General features: G+C 39.5%; 1 protein-coding gene across 1 annotated transcript in view; it reads left to right on the top strand.

The window, feature by feature from the left end:
- LOC128691606 (superkiller complex protein 3) overlaps positions 1 to 23047 on the top strand; it is a 288629-nt gene that overhangs the window by 158407 nt on the left and 107175 nt on the right. The window contains exons 15-17 of the mRNA XM_070088954.1: positions 4002 to 4231; positions 18231 to 18415; positions 22018 to 22229. Of these exons, the coding sequence (XP_069945055.1) occupies positions 4002 to 4231; positions 18231 to 18415; positions 22018 to 22229 (627 nt within the window). The remainder of the gene's footprint in view (positions 1 to 4001; positions 4232 to 18230; positions 18416 to 22017; positions 22230 to 23047) is intronic.

Below are 23047 nucleotides of genomic sequence, written 5' to 3' on the forward strand. Positions count from 1 at the left end.
GGGGTCATTCAGTCCCTGAGGGAATGGAAAGCATTCAGGCATGATTCAGAGAAATGTAGCACAGATCCAATTTCTTGGATCAAAAACCACAGCATCAAGGAATTTTCCTTGAGGCATTCAACATAAATTTTTTTTAGTATTTTTTTTTATTAGCACACTGGCTGATTCCCACCAAGGCAGGGTGGCCCAAAAAAGAAAAACTTTCACCATCATTCACTCCATCACTGTCTTGCCAGAAGGTGCTTTACACTACAGTTTTTAAACTGCAACATTAACACCCCTCCTTCAGAGTGCAGGCACTGTACTTCCCATCTCCAGGACTCAAGTCCGGCCTGCCGGTTTCCCTGAATCCCTTCATAAATGTTACTTTGCTCACACTCCAACAGCACGTCAAGTATTAAAAACCATTTGTCTCCATTCACTCCTATCAAACACGCTCGTGCATGCCTGCTGGAAGTCCAAGCCCCTCGCACACAAAACCTCCTTTACCCCCTCCCTCCAACCTTTCCTAGGCCGACCCCTACCCCGCCATCCTTCCACTACAGACTGATACACTCTTGAAGTCATTCTGTTTCACTCCATTCTCTCTACATGTCCGAACCACCTCAACAACCCTTCCTCAGTCCTCTGGACAAAAGTTTTGGTAATCCCGCACTTCCTCCTAACTTCCAAACTATGAATTCTCTGCATTATATTCACACCACACATTGCCCTCAGACATGACATCTCCACTGCCTCCAGCTGTATAGCCCTTGTGGCTTAGCGCTTCTTTTTGATTATAGTAATAATCCACTGCCTCCAGCCTTCTCCTCGCTGCAACATTCATCACCCATGCTTCACACCCATATAAGAGCGTTGGTAAAACTATACTCTCATACATTCCCCTCTTTGCCTCCAAGGACAAAGTTCTTTGTCTCCACAGACTCCTAAGTGTACCGCTCACCCTTTTTCCCTCATCAATTCACCTCATCTTTCACCTCATCTTTCACCTCATCTTTCATAGACCCATCCGCTGACTCGTCCACTCCCAAATATCTGAATACATTCACCTCCTCCATACTCTCTCCCTCCAGTCTGATATCCAATCTTTCATCACCTAATCTTTTTGTTATTCTCATAACCTTACTCTTTCCTGTATTCACTTTTAATTTTCTTCTTTTGCATACCCTACCAAATTCATCCACCAACCTCTGCAACTTCTCTTCAGAATCTCCCAAGAGCACAGTGTCATCAGCAAAGAGCAACTGTGACAACTCCCACTTCATGTGTGATTCTTTATCCTTTAACTCCACGCCTCTTGCCATGACCCTCGCATTTACTTCTCTTACAACCCCATCTATAAATATATTAAACAACCATGGTGACATCACACATCCTTGTCTAAGACCTACTTTTACTGGGAAATAATCTCCCTCTTTCCTTCATACTCTAACTTGAGACTCACTGTCCTCGTAAAAACTCTTCACTGCTTTCAGTAACCTACCTCCTACACCATACACCTGCAACATCTGCCACATTGCCCCCCTATCCACCCTGTCATATGCCTTTTCCAAACCCATAAATGCCACAAAAACCTTTTTAGCCTTATCTAAATACTGTTCACTTGTATGTTTCACTGTAAACACCTGGTCCACACACCCCCTACCTTTCCTAAAGCCTCCTTGTTCATCTGCTATCCTATTCTCCGTCTTACTCTTAATTCTTTCAATAATAACTACCATACACTTTACCAGGTATACTCAACAGACTTCTCCCCCTATAATTTTTGCACTCTCTTTTGTCCCATTTGCCTTTATACAAAGGAACTATGCATGCTCTCTGCCAATCCCTAGGTACCTTACCCTCTTCCATACATTTATTAAATAATTGCACCAACCACTCCAAAACTATATCCCCACCTGCTTTTAACATTTCTATCTTTATCCCATCAATCCCGGCTGCCTTACCCCCTTTCATTTTACCTACTGCCTCACGAAGATTCCCCACACTCACAACTGGCTCTTCCTCACTCCTACAAGATGTTATTCCTCCTTGCCCTATATACGAAATCACAGCTTCCCTGTCTTCATCAACATTTAACAATTCCTCAAAATATTCCTTCCTTCTTCCCAATACCTCTAAGTCTCCATTTAATAACTCTCCTCTCCTATTTTTAACTGACAAATCCATTTGTTCTCTAGGCTTCCTTAACTTGTTAATCTCACTCCAAAACTTTTTCTTATTTTCAACAAAATTTGTTGATAACATCTGACCCACTGTCTCATTTGCTCTCTTTTTACATTGCTTCACCACTCTCTTAACCTCTCTCTTTTTCTCCATATACTCTTCCCTCCTTGCATCACTTCTACTTTGTAAAAACTTCTCATATGGTAACTTTTTCTCCCTTACTACTCACTTTACATCATCATTCCACGAATCGCTCCTCTTCCCTCCCACACCCACTTTCCTATAACCACAAACTTCTGCTGAACACTCTAACACTACACTTTTAAACCTACCCCATACCTCTTTGACCCTATTGCCTATGCTCTCATTAGCCCATCTATCCTCCAATAGCTGTTTATATCTTACCCTAATTGCCTCCTCTTTTAGTTTATAAACCTTCACCTCTCTCTTCCCTGATGCTTCTATTCTCCTTGTATCCCATCTACCTTTTACTCTCAGTGTAGCTACAACTAAAAAGTGATCTGATATAACTGTGGCCCCTCTATGAACATGTACATCCTGAAGTCTACTCAACAGTCTTTTATCTACCAATACATAATCCAACAAACTACTGTCATTTCGCCCTACATCATATCTTGTATACTTATTTATCCTCTTTTTCTTAAAATATGTATTGCCTATAACTAAACCCCTTTCTATACAAAGTTCAATCAAAGGGCTCCCATTGTCATTTACACCTGGCACCCCAAACGTGCTCTTAAATTCTCTTTTTCACATACTCATGTCAGGTACTTTAAAATTAATATTGCTTTCTGCCCACCTATAAATAAAAATTCTGAAATGATAGAGAATGTTTTTCTGAAGGTGATGACACTAAAATTTAAAAACTTTATCAAAAACTTACGGAATTATGTAGGTGCAAATTTAGGTGTATGGGTACAATTTGTGCATCGACAATTTTGCCCGGTTTGAGTCCTATTTCCAGCCAATTCCAATGCTCAACTAAATTCTTAGCTATTCTGCTAGTGTCCCATGCATTCTATCAATTGAGCACAAGAAACTGCCCATTCAACTATCAGAACTGCCCTATAAAGTGCATGGAAGATGGTAATTTGGCTAATTTTACACAAAATTAAAACAAATTCCAATTTAAAAATTGTCCAAAATAAATAATATAGACATTCCAGGCACTAGAACAACATTTTCTCTGTTCATTAATCATGTTTCTAGGCCTCTCCTATATTACACTTGCCTTCCATTTTAATTTATCATATAAAAATCAAAGATTTACACTGTTTCTCAAGTAATAAAATATAACCATGTGGATATCTTTATTGCCGAGATGTATTGCCAGCCAGTGATTTTTTTTTTCACTTCAATACAGAGAATATATATACTAGGGACAGTGAAAGAAGTGGAGAGGTAGTTTTAAAGCATTCAGTCCTTCGGTGATAGGTGTTCAATCTCTTAGCCATGATAAATCTAAAGCAGATGCATGATGATGGAGGCTTGTGTACTGCTGCACTTCTCCTCTGGCTCCAGCATACAAGTCTCTGTCCTCATGCATCTGGTTGAGATTCAGTATGCCTAAGGGACTGAACACCTTTTATGAAGGAAGAAAAACTCCACTTCTTTTGCTGTGATTTGGTATATACATTCACCAGGCACTGGTCCAGTTTCTAACTGACAACTTCTAACTTTATTTGAGCAATATTTTGTTCCACTCTGCTGGTAGCATGCTAAAGAATTTTGAACCAAGGATGCTGCTTATAGAACAATGTCAATGTATTTAATTTAATCCTTGATCTTGTACTTTTAATTTTTTCTCATTTTAGGTGCTATGGGGTTGCTCTTCAAATAGGAGATGATGCAGCTCTCTGGCATGATTTAGGAGTCAATACATATCTGCAGGGAAAGGTTATGGAAGCCAATAACAAAGGAGGTGATGAGGCTGCCATTAAAGACTTGATGGACCGTTCTGTCATGGCACTAAGAAAAAGCCTATCTCTGGATCCTTTAAATGGGATGAATTGGAATTCTCTTGGCATTATTGCTGCTCACAAAAGTAAGAGTACAGTATAATACAAAATATTTATGGATAAAATTAAGTACTTTAATTATTTTTTTTTTTTGGGGGGGGGGGCGGGGAGGGAAGTGTTTGTGTGTTTGAGGCATATACACAAATGTGTAAGGATGTCTCTTGAATGTACATGTTTTTGTATGCTTTCATGTGAGTGTGGAGGTTTTGATGTAAAAATCTTATTGTTATTTACCATATATAAGTGGTATTGAAGTGGTATCTTATTTACAAATGTTACAGTAGGTTTGATATTTGTACAGATTTATGTACAGACATGACAGCTTGTCCTCCCACTATGCATGAAAGCCTGCATTTTTTAATAATATGCATTTTTACCGAGACGTCAATGATATAAGTGTTGCACCTATTTTTTTTAACTTGCTCATTTGTGATTAAATATTAAAATTTCTTGATTGTTTTTTCGTCAAACTGGTAACATCCCACTGAGGGAGGTTGAAATAAAAAGAAAAATGAAAGTTTCTTTTTTTGAATTTAGTAATGTATGCAGAAGGGGTTACTAGCCCCTTGCTCCCAGTATTTTTGTCGTCTCTTACAACATGCATAGCTTACAGAGGAAGAATTCTGTTCCACTTTCCCATGGAAAAATTTCTTGATTTTTTTTTTTTTTTTCAACAAGTCGGCCATCTCCCACCGAGGCAGGGTGACCCAAAAAAGAAAGAAAATCCCCAAAAAGAAAATACTTTCATCATCATTCAACACTTTCACCACACTCGTACATTATCACTGTTTTTGCAGAGGTGCTCAGAATACAACAGTTTAGAAGCATACTCATATAAAGATACACAACATATCCCTCCAAACTGCCAATATCCCAAACCCCTCCTTTAAAGTGCAGGCATTGTACTTCCCATTTCCAGGACTCAAGTCCGACTATATGAAAATAACCGGTTTCCCTGAATCCCTTAACTAAATATTACCCTGCTCACACTCCAACAGATCGTCAGGTCCCAAGTACCATTTGTCTCCATTCACTCCTATCTAACACGCTCACGCACGCTTGCTGGAAGTCCAAGCCCCTCGCCCACAAAACCTCCTTTACCCCCTCTCTCCAACCCTTTCGAGGACGACCCCTACCCCGCCTTCCTTCCCCTATAGATTTATATGCTTTCCATGTCATTCTACTTTGATCCATTCTCTCTAAATGACCAAACCACCTCAACAACCCCTCTTCTGCCCTCTGACTAATACTTTTATTAACTCCACACCTTTTCCTAATTTCCACACTCTGAATTTTCTGCATAATATTTACACCACACATTGCCCTTAAATTCTAAATTGGTTGGGTTTTTAGCCTTCCTCTTTATTCTCTTCTACTTGTTCTTCCCTGCCCATGCCCTGAAGTATTTTGCAAATCATATTTTTTTTTGTTTTGTTTTGTTTTCATTCCTTCAGAGACTAATCTAACTAATTTTGCCTCTTCATACCTCATGCCTTGCAGCTTCAATACTGTTCCAGCCTGAAGGCATACCTTTGAAAGTTCACTTGTTCTTTGTGTGGACAGGTGAAAGTTCCACTCTGATGCTGTAGTGAAGAGTGCCTTAGTCCTTGTTTAGTATTTTCGAAGTCATTCTGATGTTAGCCAGTCTAGCATATAATACTGATGGCCTTTTGCTCAGGAAACAGGGTTTTGTGTAAAGTTTATTCCCAAGTTTTTTTAGTTAATTTTTCCAGTAGTTTATCCAACAAGCATAATGCTGGGATTCTGATAATCTGGAAATGTCAGCCTGTGGTACATGTACATGTTTGTTTATATACACTAATCTGAGTTTTCTTTGATTTTATCTTAATAGTTCTTGGTCTTCCTAGGTAGTGGGTTCGTAGATAGCATCCGCCCAGGGAGGTATTACCGTCCTGCCAAGTGAGTGTAAAACGGAAGCCTGTAATCGTTTTACATGATGGTAGGATTGCTGGTGTCCTTTTTTCTGTCTCATAAACATGCAAGATTACAGGTACATCTTGCTACTTCTACTTACACTTAGGTCACACTACACATTCATGTACAAACATATATACACACCCATCTGGGTTTTCTTCTATTTTCCTTCTAGTTCTTGTTCTTGTTTATTTCCTCTTACCTCCATGGGGAAGTGGAACAGAATTCTTCCTCCGTAAGCTATGTGTATTGTAAGAGGCGACTAAAATGCCAGGAGCAAGGGGCTAGTAACCTCTTCTCCTGTATATATTACAAAATGTTAAAGGAGAAACTTTTGTTTTTCCTTTTAGGCCACCTCCCCTCGGTGGGATACGGCCGGTGTGTTGACAGAAAGTTCTTGGTCTTATTACTTTTCCTTTTATATCCATGGGGAAGTGGAATAAGAATCTTTCCTCCATAAGCCATGCATGTTGTAAAAGTCAACTAAAATGCCAGGAACAATGGGCTAGTAACCCCTTTTCCTGTAATAATTACTAAAAAGAATAAGAAGAAAATTGTCAAAGTGGGAAGTCTGAATGTGCGTGGATGTTGTGCAAATGATAAGAAAGAGATCATTGTGGATGTTATGAATGAGAAGAAGCTGGATGTCCTGGCTTTAAGTGAAACAAAGCTGAAGGGGGTAGGAGAGTTTCAGTGGAGAGGAATAAATGGGATTAGGTCAGGGGTTTCAAATAGAGTTAGAGCTAAAGAAGGAGTAGCAATAATGTTGAAGGATAAGTTATTGCAGGAAAAGAGGGACTATAGATGTATTAATTCAAGGATTATGTGGAGTAAAATAAAGGTTGGATGTGAAAAGTGGGTTTTAGTAAGCGTATATGCACCTGGAGAAGAGAAGTGTAGAGGAGAGAGAGAGATTTTGGGAAATATTGAGTCAATGCATGGGGAGTTTTGAACCAAGTGTGAGAGTAATGATGGTTGGGGATTTCAATGCTGAAGTGGGTAAAAATGTTTTGGAGGGAGTAGTAGGTAAATTTGGGGTGCCAGGGGTAAATGAAAATGGGGAGCCTTTAATTGAGCTATGTGTAGAAAGAGGTTTGATAATAAGTAATACATATTTTATGAAGAAGAGGATAAATAGACATACAAGGTATGATATAGCACGTAATGAAAGTAGTTTGTTAGATTATGTATTGGTGGATAAAAGGTTGATGGGTAGGCTCCAGGATGTACACGTTTATAAAGGGGCAACTGATATATCGGATCATTGTTTAGTTGTAGCTACAGTTAGAGTAAGAGGTAGATGGGAGAAGAGGAAAATGGCAACAACAAGTAAGAGGGAGGTGAAAGTGTATAAATTAAGGGAGGAGGAAGTTTGGGTGAGATATAAGCAACTATTGGCAGAAAGGTGGGCTAGTGCAAGTATGAGTAGTGGGGGGGTTGAAGAGGGTTGGAATAGTTTTAAAAATGCAGTATTAGAATGTGGGGCAGAAGTTTGTGGTTATAAGAGGGTGGGTGCAATAGGAAAGAGGAGTGATTGGTGTATTGATAAAGTACAGGGTGTGATAAAAGTGAAAAAGTTACCTTATGAGAGCTTTTACAAAGCAGAAATGTTATAAGAAGAGTAGAGCATATGGAGAGTAAAAGAAAGGTGAAAAGAGTGGTGAGAGAGTGCAAAAGGAGAGCAGATGATAGAATGGGAGAGGCACTCTCAAGAAATTTTAATGAAAAGAAGAAAAAAATTTAGAATGAGTTAAATAAGTTAAGAAAGCTTAGGGAACAAATGGATTTGTCAGTTAACCCTTTGACTGTTGCAACCCCCAATCATGAGGTGTCTCCTGGTGTTGCAAAATTTAAAAAAAAAATATTTTTTCTTGTGAAATGATAGAGAATCTTTTCCCGATTGTAATGACACCAAAAAAACGAAATTTGATTGAAAACTGACGAAATTATGCTCTCGCGAAGTTAGCGACCTCGGCGCTGTTTACAAATCGGCGATTTTGCCCACTTTGAGCCCTATTTTTGGCTAATTCCATTGTTCCAGTCGCCCAAACTCATAGCTATTTCTTTAGAACTCCATTTTTCTATCGATTGAGTACAAGAAACTGCCCATTTACCGATTTAAACTACCTAATAATGTGGTCAGAAATTTGCAATTTGGCCAATTTCACGAAAACTAAAAAATATGACAATTTCAAAATAGGGTCCAGAATGAACAATGCAGACATTCCCGGGCTCTAAAATAACATTTTCTTTGTTCATCAGTCATGTCTCCAGGCCCCTCTGATGTTACTCTTGTTTTCTATATTGAATTTTTATTCAAACAAAAAATAGAAGACTTACTATTATGAAGACTACTGCAATACTGTAATAATTGTATAAATAACATCAACCCATTCATGACTGCATATTAGAATGGCTAGTTGGACATTTATTGGACAATGGCATCATTTGTTTACTTTTGAACATTGGCAAAATTCAAACATTTCCCCTACTTTGAGCTCCATTTCGAGGTTCTTTTTATAGTAAAATCAATCAAAATCACCTCTATTTCTATAATATGTTTTCCATTCTATCAAATGAGACCAAGAAAACGAGAATACAACCATAAATACTATACGAAAATAGACCACAAAGTCGGCATTTTAATTAGAAAAACGGTCAGAGTTTTTTTTCCCATTATGCACTGCGTGCTCCAGGATTTTTTTTTATATGGTGCACACTGACCACACAGACCCATTCTCTCACATGTGGGCCTACCAGTTTTCTCCTCCTTGATCTGAAGCCGCTAGAATTTATGAGTATATATATGTCAAACACGGTACCTCATAAGACGTATATATACGGCCGCGACAGTCAAAGGGTTAAAAACAGAGTAGGGGAGTAGTAGATGGGGAGATGGAGGTTTTGGATAGATGGCGAGAATATTTTGAGGAACTTTTAAATGTCGACGAAGAAAGGGAGGGAGGCGGTAATTTCATGCACTGGCCAGGGAGGTATACCATCTTTTAGGAGTGAAGAAGAGCAGGATGTGAGTGTAGGGGAGGTGCATGAGGCATTACGTAGAATGAAAGGGGGTAAAGCAGCTGGAACTGACGGGATCATGACAGAAATGTTAAAAGCAGGGGGGGGATATAGTGTTGGAGTGGTTGGTATTTTTGTTTAATAAATGTATGAAAGAGGGGAAAGTACCTAGGGATTGACAGAAAGCATGTATAGTTCCTTTATATAAAGGGAAGGGGGACAAAAGAGATTGTAAAAATTATAGAGGAATAAGTTTACTGAGTATACCAGGAAAAATGTGCAGTAGGGTTATAATTGAAAGAATTAGAGGCAAGACAGAATGTAGGATTGCGGATGAGCAAGGAGGTTTCAGAGTGGTTAGGGGATGTGTAGATCAAGTGTTTACATTGAAGCATATATGTGAACAGTATTTAGATAAAGGTAGGGAATTTTTTATTGCATTTATGGATTTAGAAAAGGTATATGATAGAGTGGATAGAGGAGCAATGTGGCAGATGTTGCAAGTTTATGGAATAGGTGGTAAGTTACTAAATGCTGTAAAGTTTTTATGATGATAGTGAGGCTCAGGTTAGGGTGTGTAGAAGAGAGGGAGACTACTTCCCGGTAAAAGTAGGTCTTAGACAGGGATGTGTAATGTCACCATGGTTGTTTAATGTATTTATAGATTGGGTTGTAAAAGAAGTAAATGCTAGAGTGTTTGGGAGAGGGGTGGGATTAAATTATGGGGAATCAAATACAAAATGGGAATTAACACAGTTGCTTTTTGCTGATGATACTGTGCTTATGGGAGATTCTAAAGAAAAATTGCTAAGGTTAGTGGACGAGTTTGGGAGTGTGTGTAAAGGTAGAAAGTTGAAAGTGAACATAGAAAAGAGTAAGGTGATGAGGGTATCAAATGATTTAGATAAAGAAAAATTGGATATCAAATTGGGGAGGAGGAGTATGGAAGAAGTGAATGTTTTCAGATACCATGATGGATTTGTGAAGGATGAGGTTAATCATAGAATTGATGAGGGAAAAAAGGTGGGTGGTGCATTGAGGTATATGTGGAGACAAAAAATGTTATCTATGGAGGCAAAGAAGGGAATGTATGAAAGTATAGTAGCACCAACACTCTTATATGGGTGTGAAGTTTGGGTTGTGAATGCAGCAGCGAGGAGGCGGTTGGAGGCAGTGGAGATGTCCTGTCTAAGGGCAGTGTGTGGTGCAAATATTATGCAGAAAATTCGTAGTGTGGAAATCAGGAGAAGGTGAGGAGCTAATAAAAGTATTAGTCAGAGGGCTGAAGAGGGGTTGTTTAGGTGGTTTGGTCATTTGAGAGAATGGATCAAAGTAGAATGACATGGAGAGCATTTAAATCTATTGGGGAAGGAAGGCGGGGTAGGGGTCATCCTCAAAAAGGTTGGAAGGAAGGGGTAAGGGAGGATTTGTGGGCGAGGGGCTTGGACTTCCAGCAGGCGTGCGTGAGCGTGTTTGATAGGAGTGAATGGAGACAAATGGTATTTGGGACCTGACGATCTGTTGGAGTGTGAACAGAGTAATATTTAGTGAAGGGATTCAGGGACACCTGTTATTTTTATATAGCTGGACTTGAGTCCTGGAAATGGGAAGTACTATGCCTGCACTCTAAAGGAGGGGTTCGGAATATTGGCAGTTTGGAGGGATGTGTTGTGTATCTTCATACGTATATGCTTCTAAGCTGTTGTGTTCTGAGCACCTCTGCAAAAACAGTGATTGTGTGAGTGAGGTGAAAGAGTTAAATTTTGATGAAAGTATTTTCTTTTTGGGGATTTTCTTTCTTTTTGGGTCACCCTGCTTTGGTGGGAGATGGCCAACTTGTTAAAAAAAAAAAAATTATTTTTAGTAAGCTGTACAGGAAAAGGTTTGTAAATGCTGCAGCAAGGAGGAGGCTGCAGGCAGTGGAGATGTATCTAAAGGCAATGTGTGGTGTAAATATTATGCAAAGAATTCATAGTGTGGAAATTAGGAGGAGGTGTGGAGTTATTAAAAGTACTGTTCAGAGGGCTGAAGAGGGGTTGAGGTGGTTTGGTCGTTTCGCTTCACACGGCGAGGGTCTGGGTTTGATTCCCAGCCAGGGTAGAAACATTGGGCATGTTTCTTTACACCAGCTGTCTATGTTCACCCATCAGTAAAATGGGTACCTGGATATTAGTCGACTGGTGTGGGTTGCATCCTGGACACTGACCTAATTTGCCCGAAATGCTCAGCATAGCAAGGGGCGTTCTATATAGTAATACGTTGTTGATATCAGCTTGGCCTGTATACCTTGTACATGTATTTGTAGTAAATAAAGATTTTATTATTTTTAGAGAGGATGGAACAATATACAATGACTTGGAGAGTGTGTAAATCTGTATTGGAGGGGAGGAAGGGTAGGGGTTGTCCTAGGATAGGAAAGGATACATATACAAACACAAATATTTATTTCCTTGTAAAGTTTACTATGTGTGGTTTACGTGTTATAAGATTTTAATACACAAAGATGGCCACTATCGTGCCTAGGCACTTTGGGCTATTCTGATATAGGTCATATTTGAGCAGTACATTTGAACATATTATTAGGATGGAAGGGGGGGGGTAAAAGAGGTTTTGTGTGCAAGGGGCTTGGACATGAAGCAGGCATGTGTGAGCATGTTAGGTAAAAGTGAATGGAGATAAATGGATTTTAGTACTTGATTAGCTGTTGGAGTGTGTGCAGGGTAATATTTTGTGAAGGGATTCAGGGAAACTGATTAGCTGGTCTTGAGTCCTGGAGATGGGAAGTACAATGCCTGCACACTTTTAACCCTTTCAGGGTTTTGGACGTACTAGTACAGCTTACGCACCAGGGTTTTTGTTATACGTTAGTACGCCTAAATTCTAGCGCCCTCAAATCTAGTGAGAGACAGCTGGTAGGCCTACATATGACAGAATGGGTCTATGTGGTCAGTGTGTGCAGCATAAAAAAAATCCTGCAGCACACAGTGCGTGATGAGAAAAAAAAAAACTTTGACTGTGTTTTTGGATTAAAGAAGCGACTTTGCACTGTATTTTCGTATGGCATTTATTGTTGTATTCTAGTTTTCCTTGTCTCATTTTATAGAATGGAAGTCATATTACAGAAATTGAGATGATTTTGACTGGTTTTACAATGAAAAGTACCTTGAAATTGAGCTCAAAGTAGCGGAAATGTTTGATTTTTACCAAAGTTCAAAAATAAACAAATCATGCTAAGCGTCCAATACACGTCAACCGGTGAGTCGAATATTCTTTCACAAGTGTGCCGATATTATTTATACCATTTCTACACTAATGCAGTAGTCTGCATAACAGTAAATCTTCTATTTTTTTTTGTGAGAATAAAAATTCAAAGTGGAAAGCAAAAGACTGTAAGAGGGGTGTGGGGACTTGACTAATGAACAGAGAAATGTTATTTTAGTGCCAAGAATGTCTTTCTTGTTTATTCTGGACCCTATTTGGAAATTGGCATCTTTTGAAATTTGTGTGAAATTGGCAAAATTGCTAAATTCTGACCACTGTATTGGAAGTTGAAATTGGCAAATGGGTGGTTTCTTGTACTCAGTCGATAGAAAAAAATGGAGTTCTAGCGAAATAGTTATGATTTTTGTCGACTAGTGCACTGGAATTGGCCGAAAATAGGGCTCATATTAGGCAAAATCGCCAATACTTAACCCTTTGAGGGTCGACAGGCCCTCTCCGAAACTCGTTCTCAGGGTCGGCCAAATTTAAAAAAAAAAATTATTTTCTCTTATGAAAAGATAGAGAATCTTTTCCCGATCATAACGACACCAAAAGTTTGAAATTTGATAGAAAACTTACGGAATTATGCTGTCGCAAAGTTAGCGGTCTCGGCGATGTTTACGCATCGGCGATTTTGCCCACTTTGAGCCCCATTTTCGGCCAATTTCACTGTACTAGTCGACAAAAAACATGAATATTTCGCTAGAACTCCATTTTTTCTATCGAATGGGTGCAAGAAACCACCCATTTATAAATTCAACTATCCAGTACAGTGGTCAGAATTTAGCAATTTTGCCAATTTCACACATATTTCAAAAGATGCCAATTTCCGAATAGGGTCCAGAATAAACAAGAAAGACATTCCTGGCACTAAAATGACATTTCCTCTAGTGATTAGTCACGTCTCAAGGCCCCTCATATATTCTTTTGCTTTCCACTTTGAATTTTTATTCTCACAAAAAATATAAGATTTACTATTATGCAGACTATTGCATTAGTGTAAAAAATGGTATAAATATTATTGGTGCACTTGTGAAAGAATATTAGACTCACCAGTTGACGTGTATTGCACACTTGGCACGATTTGTTTACTTTTGAAGTTTGGTAAAAATCGAACATTTCTGCTACTTTGAGCTCAATTTCAAGGCACCTTTCATTGTAAAACCAGTCAAAATCATCTCAATTTCAGTAATATGTCTTCCATTCTATAAAATGAGACCAAGAAAACTAGAATACAACAATAAATACCATACGAAAATACACTGCAAAGTCGCTGATTTATTAAAAAAAAATGGTCAAAGTTTTTTTTTTCTCATTTTGCACTGTGTGCTGCAGGATTTTTTTTAGACTGTGCACACTGACCACATAGACCCATTCTTTCATATGAAGGCCTACCAGCTTTCTCCCACTAGATTTGAGGCCGCTAGAATTTATGAGTACTAGTACGTCAAAAACCCCTATGCGTAAGGCGTACTAGTACGACGAAAACCCTCAAAGGGTTAAACATCGTTGAGACCGCTAACTTCGCGAGAACATAATTCCGTAAGTTTTCCATCAAATTTCATACTTTTGGTGTCATTATGATCGGGAAAAGATTCTCTATCTTTTCGTAAGAAAAAATTATTTTTTTTAAAATTTGGCCGACTCTAAGAACAAGTCTGGGAGAGGGCCTGGGGACCCTGAAAGGGCTAAGGAGGGGTTTGGGATATTGGCTCTTTGGAGTGACTTCTAAACTATCATATGTGAGTACCTCTGCAAAGACAGTGATTATATGTGAAAGATGGTGAAATTGTGTTTCTTTTTTTGGGTCACCCTGCCTCAGTGGGAGATGGCCGACATGTTAAAGAAAAAAAAAATGGATTTATAGTTATAAGTGCATTGGTATTAAATTGGGTGGTGAACATGACTCAAGAAATCGTAAAGACACGATTGCAAACAAACCATACCCCCGGCTGGGATTGAACCCGCGGTCATAGTCTCAAAACGCGACGGGCTGGAGTTTTGAGAGACTATGACCGCGGGTTCAATCCCAGCTGGGGGTATGGTTTGGGTGGTGAATATTGCAACAAGAAGGCTGGAGGCAGTGGAGATGTCATGTCCGAGGGCATTGTGCGGTTTGAATAGTAGCTTGGAGATTAGCAGGAGGTGCCAGGTTACCAAAAGTATTATTCAGAGGACTGAGGAGGGTTTGTTGAGGTGGCTCAGACATTTAGAGAGAATGCAACAAGATAGTGACTTACAGCATATATAAATGTGTAAATTCAAGAATTATGTGGATTAAAGTAAAGGTTGGATGCGAGAAGTGGGTCATAATAAGCGTGTATTCACCTGAAGAAGAGAGGAATGCAGAGGAGAGAGAGAGATTTTGGGAGATGTTAAGTGAATGTATAGGAGCCTTTGAACCAAGTGAGAGAGTAATTGTGGTAGGGGACCTGAATGCTAAAGTAGGAGAAACTTTTAGAGAGGGTGTGGTAGGTAAGTTTGGGGTGCCAGGTGTAAATGATAATGGGAGCCCTTTGATTGAACTTTGTATAGAAAGGGGTTTAGTTATAGGTAATACATATTTTAAGAAAAAGAGGATAAATAAGTATACAAGATATGATGTAGGGCAAAATGACAGTAGTTTGTTGGATTATGTATTGGTAGATAAAAGACTGTTGAGTAGACTTCAGGATGTACATGTTTATAGAGGGGCCACAGATATATCAGATCACTTTCCAGTTGTAGCTACAACTGAGAGTAAAAGGTAGATGGGATACAAGGAGAATAGAAGCATCAGGGAAGAGAGAGGTGAAGGTTTATAAACTAAAAGAGGAGGCAGTTAGGGTAAGATATAAACAGCTATTGGAGGATAGATGGGCTAATGAGAGCATAGGTAATGGGGTCGAAGAGGTATGGGGTAGGTTTAAAAATGTAGTGTTAGTGTGTTCAGCAGAAGTTTGTGGTTACAGGAAAGTAGGTGCGGGAGGGAAGAGGAGCGATTGGTGGAATGATGATGTCAAGAGAGTAGTAAGGGAGAAAAAGTTAGCATATGAGAAGTTTTTACAAAGTAGAAGTGATGCAAGGAGGGAAGAGTATATGGAGAAAAAGAGAGAGGTTAAGAGAGTGGTGAAGCAATGTTAAAAGAGAGCAAATGAGAGAGTGGGTGAGATGTTATCAACAAATTTTGTTGAAAATAAGAAAAAGTTTTGGAGTGAGATTAACAAGTTAAGAAAGCCTAGAGAACAAATGGATTTGTCAGTTAAAAATAGGAGAGGAGAGTTATTAAATGGAGAGTTAGAGGTATTGGGAAGATGGAGGGAATATTTTGAGGAATTGTTAAATGTTGATGAAGATAGGGAAGCTGTGATTTCGTGTATAGGGCAAGTAGGAACAACATCTTGTAGGAGTGAGGAAGAGCCAGTTGTGAGTGGGGGGGAAGTTCGTGAGGCAGTAGGTAAAATGAAAGGGGGTAAGGCAGCCGGGATTGATGGGATAAAGATAGAAATGTTAAAAACAGGTGGGGATATAGTTTTGGAGTGGTTTGTGCAATTATTTAATAAATGTATGGAAGAGGGTAAGGTACCTAGGGATTGGCAGAGAGCATGTATAGTTCCTTTGTATAAAGGCAAAGGGGATAAAAGAGAGTGCAAAAATTATAGGGGGATAACTCTGTTGAGTATACCTGGCAAAGTGTATGGTAGAGTTATTATTGAAAGAATTAAGAGTAAGACGGAGAATAGGATAGCAGATGAACAAGGAGGCTTTAGGAAAGGTAGGGGGTGTGTGGACCAGGTGTTTACAGTGAAACATATAAGTGAACAGTATATAGATAAGGCTAAAGAGGTCATTGTGGCATTTATGGATTTGGAAAAGGCGTATGACAGGGTGGATAGGGGGGCAATGTGGCGGATGTTGCAGGTGTATGGTGTAGGAGGTAGGTTACTGAAAGCAGTGAAGAGTTTTTACGAGGATAGTGAGGCTCAAGTTAGAGTATGTAGGAAAGAGGGAAATTATTTCCCAGTAAAAGTAGGCCTTAGACAAGGATGTGTGATGTCACCGTGGTTGTTTAATATATTTATAGATGGGGTTGTAAGAGAAGTAAATGCGAGGGTCTTGGCAAGAGGCGTGGAGTTAAAAGATAAAGAATCACACATAAAGTGGGAGTTGTCACAGTTGCTCTTTGCTGATGACACTGTGCTCTTGGGAGATTCTGAAGAGAAGTTGCAGAGATTGGTGGATGAATTTGGTAGGGTGTGCAAAAGAAGAAAATTGAAAGTGAATACAGGAAAGAGTAAGGTTATGAGGATAACAAAAAGATTAGGTGATGAAAGATTGGATATCAGATTGGAGGGAGAGAGTATGGAGGAGGTGAATGTATTCAGATATTTGGGAGTGGACGTGTCAGCGGATGGGTCTATGAAAGATGAGGTGAATCATAGAATTGATGAGGGGAAAAGGGTGAGTGGTGCACTTAGGAGTCTGTGGAGACAAAGAACTTTGTCCTTGGAGGCAAAGAGGGCAATGTATGAGAGTATAGTTTTACCAACGCTCTTATATGGGTGTGAAGCATGGGTGATGAATGTTGCAGCGAGGAGAAGGCTGGAGGCAATGGAGATGTCATGTCTGAGAGCAATGTGTGGTGTAAATATAATGCAGAGAATTCGTAGTTTGGAAGTTAGGAGGAGGTGCGGGATTGCCAAAACTGTTGTCCAGAGGGCTGAGGAAGGGTTGTTGAGGTGGTTCGGACATGTGGAGAGAATGGAGCGAAACAGAATAACTTCAAGAGTGTATCAGTCTGTAGTGGAAGGAAGGCGGGGTAGGGGTCGGCCTAGAAAAGGTTGGAGGGAGGGGGTAAAGGAGGTTTTGTGTGCAAGGGGCTTGGACTTCCAGCAGGCATGCGTGAGCGTGTTTGATAGGAGTGAATGGAGACAAATGGTTTTTAATACTTGACGTGCTGTTGGAGTGTGAGCAAAGTAACATTTATGAAGGGGTTCAGGGAAACCGGCAGGCCGGACTTGAGTCCTGGAGATGGGAAGTACAGTGCCTGCACTCTGAAGGAGGGGTGTTAATGTTGCAGTTTAAAAACTGTAGTGTAAAGCACCCTTCTGGCAAGACAGTGATGGAGTGAATGATGGTGAAAGTTTTTCTTTTTCAGGCCACCCTGCCTTGGTGGGAATCGGCCAGTGTGATAATAAAAAAAAAAAATAAATAAATTAATAAATAAATCTAGCAGAAGGAAGGCGAAGTAGGAGTCATCCTAGGAAAAGTTGGATCGAGGGGGTAAAGGTGGTTTTGTGTGCAGGGGGCTTAGAATTCCCACAAGCATGTGTGAGCATGTTAGATAGGAGCGAGTGGAGGCAAAGGGTTTTTATAACTTGATGTTCTGCTGGAGTGTGAGAAAAGTAACATTCATGAAAGGATTCAAGGAAACTGGTTAGCTGGACTTTAGTCCTGGAGATGGGAAGAGCAGTGCCTGCACTCTGAAGGAGGTGTGGAGATATGTTGCAGTTTTTTAACTATTATCAGCATGTCTCTGGCAAGACAGTGATGGAGTGAGTGATGATGACTGTCTCTTCTTTTGCAGGTCACCCTGCCTCAGTGGAAAATGGCCAATGCTTAGAACACTTGCAGATGTTCATTTATAAATTGACCAGCAGTAATTTATGGCATTCTTACTGAAAATATGAAAGCTGTTTAATGAGTATTAGTGATGTTTTCTAAGTATTGTCACCCAATGATCTTTTATCAATATGACCTGATATTTAAAGAAATAGTGGAACCACTGATACTAAATATGTTTTTTAAAATATCTCCACCATTCCACAGTATTGGGTGAGTATGCTTTAGCTCAGCATGCTTTAATCAAAGCCTGCGAGTGCCAGCCAAGTGCTGTCACGTGGACTCACCTTGGGGCATTTTACTTGACTCACAATGAATCTCACCTGGCTCATGAAGCATTTTCACAAGCACAAGCTTTGGATCCTTCCTTCATTACTTGCTGGGTCGGTCAGGTAAGAAATAATGATTTGCAACACTAGTTTTCATAATTTTGGTACAGCAGTATTTATATTTTAGATTAGTATATTCTATATATATTTTAATGGTATGCCAGTAATGTGCTGAATGCTACATCCCAGTGAATAAATTTAAAAAAGTAGTTTTGCTTAAAATATTTCTGAGCCTTAATTAACCCTTCCACTTCCTCCCCAATCTCAGAGGAAGCATGAGAACACATTGCCACTCTGGAAATTCACAGTGTAAGTGGCAGCAACCCTTTCAAGCCCCTTCCTCCACACCAACAACCTCCACATTAACCCCCTAAATGCCATATACCTTTTCAATCCAATCTGTAACCCTAACCCACAACCTCACTTCCACCCCACCACCTTCATCCCTTTAACCTCATCCCCATCTATTTTCCCATCCACCCACCCACTCTCCCATCTTCCTCCACTTGCCCATCCTCCACCATTTGCCCATCCTCCACCATTTGCCCATCCTCTACCATTTGCCCATCCTCCACCATTTGCCCATCCTCCACCACTTCCCCATCTTCAACCATTCTCCCAAGTCCCACGTCACTACAATTTCCACCACACACTGAAGTACCCCTCTATCCCTCCCAAACTCCACTATTCCCCCTACCCTCAGACTGATGCTGAAATTTGAGTGCAATGGGGAGACAAAATGGAAGCAGAGTCCATATAAGTGATCCATCACAAATATTACAAAGCTGTTTCAGTAAATCACTTGGTCAGTCTGTCTAAAGTTAAGAGACAGTTCCAGCCTACTTTCATTCCCTGCAAACTCTAATACAGTTGGTAAAAGATTAATAAGATATAGGTAATTATCATTTATATTTATGTGTGAAAAACAGTGTAATAACACATACATACAAAAGCTGAAATTGTGTGAAGTCTCATATATTTACATTATGGATGCTCCTTAACTTTTGGATGCTTTAAGCTTGCTTATTTATTCAGGACAGTGCTGTATTGAAACTGGGTATACCTATTGTTTCTTTGGAATGATGTACAAGGGATCCTCAACCTACCATACTAAGGCCCAAATTAAATTAAGGGTGAGCTATTCGTATGAACATCTGCTCCGTTGTTTACCGTTAGATTTCCTCCAGTTTTGGTGCACAAAACAAAGTGTTTTCACTCTTTCCTGAAAATATTTATCAAAAATATACCTCAAACAACAACTGAAAAATGACTGATTTACTGAAGATGCCATTTGCCCCCGAATCATTTCTATATGGGACAACGTAAGGTTGTTTGGACACTTGGTGCCGAGAGAACAATGCTAATACGAATTTCTAATATTCTTATATCCTCTAAATGTCTTATCTTTATTTCACAAAAAAATAAAGTTTGTTAGTACTTGGAATGTTGCAAAAAAATCTGCCCTTTACTCCCACATAACTCCCAAAGTATTTGGAATATTTCCTAAGTTATTTCATTAGAAAATAGAGAAATCATTATTCTACAATTTCTGTGAATATTATTCCATTTAATTAAGTAATAACATCGTAAAATGTCGGCATAAATGAATAAGTTCCGAGATATTGGCCTGGAGCGCCGGACGATCCGCCGTCTCGAAAAAAAAAAAAATCGCGTTTGTTTGGGTGTATTTCTTAGTAAACTGGTGTTCTAGTACAGTTATCCTCTTCAACACAGTTTTCTATCATTGAAGACCAAGTCATACAACAAGAAGTCGAGGGGTAACAATTTTATATCGAATATTACTGGTGAATTCTCGCCATATTATGGCCTATTTTATTCAGTCTAGAGTATATAACATGTTTGTATGTTATTTATATTTTTTATTATTTTTATTATCACACTGGCCGATTCCCACCAAGGCAGGGTGGCCCGAAAAAGAAAAACTTTCACCATCATTCACTCCATCACTGTCTTGCCAGAAGGGTGCTTTACACTACAGTTTTTAAACTGCAACATTAACACCCCTCCTTCAGAGTGCAGGCACTGTACTTCCCATCTCCAGGACTCAAGTCCGGCCTGCCGGTTTCCCTGAATCCCTTCATAAATGTTACTTTGCTCACACTCCAACAGCACGTCAAGTATTAAAAACCATTTGTCTCCATTCACTCCTATCAAACACGCTCACGCATGCCTGCTGGAAGTCCAAGCCCCTCGCACACAAAACCTCCTTTACCCCCTCCCTCCAACCCTTCCTAGGCCGACCCCTACCCCGCCTTCCTTCCACTACAGACTGATACACTCTTGAAGTTATTCTGTTTCGCTCCATTCTCTCTACATGTCCGAACCACCTCAACAACCCTTCCTCAGCCCTCTGGACAACAGTTTTGGTAATCCCGCACCTCCTCCTAACTTCCAAACTACGAATTCTCTGCATTATATTCACACCACACATTGCCCTCAGACATGACATCTCCACTGCCTCCAGCCTTCTCCTCGCTGCAACATTCATCACCCATGCTTCACACCCATATAAGAGCGTTGGTAAAACTATACTCTCATACATTCCCCTCTTTGCCTCCAAGGACAAAGTTCTCTGTCTCCACAGACTCCTAAGTGCACCACTCACTCTTTTTCCCTCATCAATTCTATGATTCACCTCATCTTTCATAGACCCATCCGCTGACACGTCCACTCCCAAATATCTGAATACGTTCACCTCCTCCATACTCTCTCCCTCCAATCTGATATTCAATCTTTCATCACCTAATCTTTTTGTTATCCTTATAGTGTTTATTATATCATACTAGATCAATTCTGATAGATAAATAAGCCGTAGAGTTGATATATAAGCTGATATAAGCGTAAACTGGAGCCGAGCATTCCCATATGGTGCCTGGTTGGCTCCAAGTCTACGGATAAGCTCCGCCTACTGTTTTATGATGCCAAATAGTCAGTTATTATACTAGAAAGAATAATGCAAGAAAAAGCAATACAAAACAAGGAAAAAATTCCAAAAAATATATGGGCCGTGAGCAGATGCGCTACCCATATCGCCGTCACCTTACCTGATATAAATGACTATAATTTCTTGTAGAAACGTCGTAGGACATTGATTCTTGTACCATTGTGTTGCCAAAGAGTTAAGCTATTTTTCTGTATGAATAACTAAATTTCCATAATTTTTCGATTATTTTGGAGAGCACGCGAATAGTCGAATATTCCACCCTTAAACTGCAGTTCTGAGCAAAGATATACAAAAATTTATAGCAATTATTTGTATTGTTTCATTTTGAAAAATAGTTTATGAATTACAGACAACTCATTCTTTAGTTGGGACTTGCTGTATTTTTTTTGCTTTTATGGCTACCATCTGTGTTCTGTAATTAGTGATAACACACTTAACAGCCACACTGAACAACAAGAGAATTTTATATTGGTTACACAAGAGACCCTTCTAAGGGCATGTGTTAATGCTTGTATAGTGTTCTTGATACAAAGACTTGGAGTTGCACTCTCCTTCCTTGGTTTAAGCCTGATGCCCTTTCATTGCCCTGGTTCTTTATGGCTCCTCTAGGTTTAGTGCTAAATCATAAATTTAACATTAGCAATACACATGTTGGCAAATATCACTTTACATTGTTTTCATGATCATTATTAATTTTCAGGCTCTTGTTGCCGAGAGTGTGGGTCATTCTGAAGCATTTGATCTCTTCCGTCACACAACTTTGCTTGGCATTCATTTAGAAAGTTGCATAGGCTATACCCATCATGTGATGGAACTGGCATGTGATGCAAAGAAGCAAAGTAATGTGCGGACTCAACATGTCATTCAACAAGCAATTCCCCCAGCAACTGACTCTATGGTCTTCTATTCTCGGTTAGTGTATCCTGTTAATTTTATAAATACCTTCATATGTCACTTTTTTATTGAAAACAGCACAGACTAACCTATTCATCTTAGTCCTCTGTAACTTTAAAATTTTATTCCTTCCATCTACAGTATGTCTTTAATGATTTTATATCTGGAGAAATTTGTTCACTGTTTTGTTACTGTGTTTTGATCTTCAGTTACTTTGGTTGTATTTTTAACCTCAAGTCTTTAGAGCAAGAGTCATGAAACCCAACATGGGTTTGATGACTCTTGATCTTAGAGTATTGTCATTAGGTTGTCAGAGGAAAATTGCCTCACATAAATCTTTCATAAGATGACCCTGTCAGTGATGCCAACCCTCTGGCAGGGGTGGAGGTTGGGTAGCCATGGCAGCCTGTAACTGCAAATTGCCTTAATACTACTTATTCTAGAACAAATTTCCTGTATGACCTATATGGGTTTAGTGTGTGGATTTTTAAATACAGTGGACCCTCGGATTACGTCATCGTTGGATTTCGTAATATTTGGAATAAGTAACTTACTTTCGTCAAAATATTGGCTCGGTGATCGTCATTGAACTCTGTATTAGTCATTTGTCCCGACGTGTCCTCACAGTCCAACACACCATTTACAACCAGTGTGCCATTGTTTATCAGCCAGTGAGTATGATCCCACTCATTGTATTATTCCATTCTTTCTAGTGCTTTTAACTGCTAAATAAGCCACCATAGGCCCAAAGAAACCTTCTAGTGCCAGCCCTTTGGTAAAGAGGGTGAGAAACACTATAGAATTCAAGAAAGACATCATTGCAAAATATGAAAGTG

The sequence above is a fragment of the Cherax quadricarinatus genome, chromosome 26 (genome assembly GCF_038502225.1).
Source record: "Cherax quadricarinatus isolate ZL_2023a chromosome 26, ASM3850222v1, whole genome shotgun sequence".
NCBI lineage: Eukaryota > Metazoa > Arthropoda > Malacostraca > Decapoda > Parastacidae > Cherax > Cherax quadricarinatus.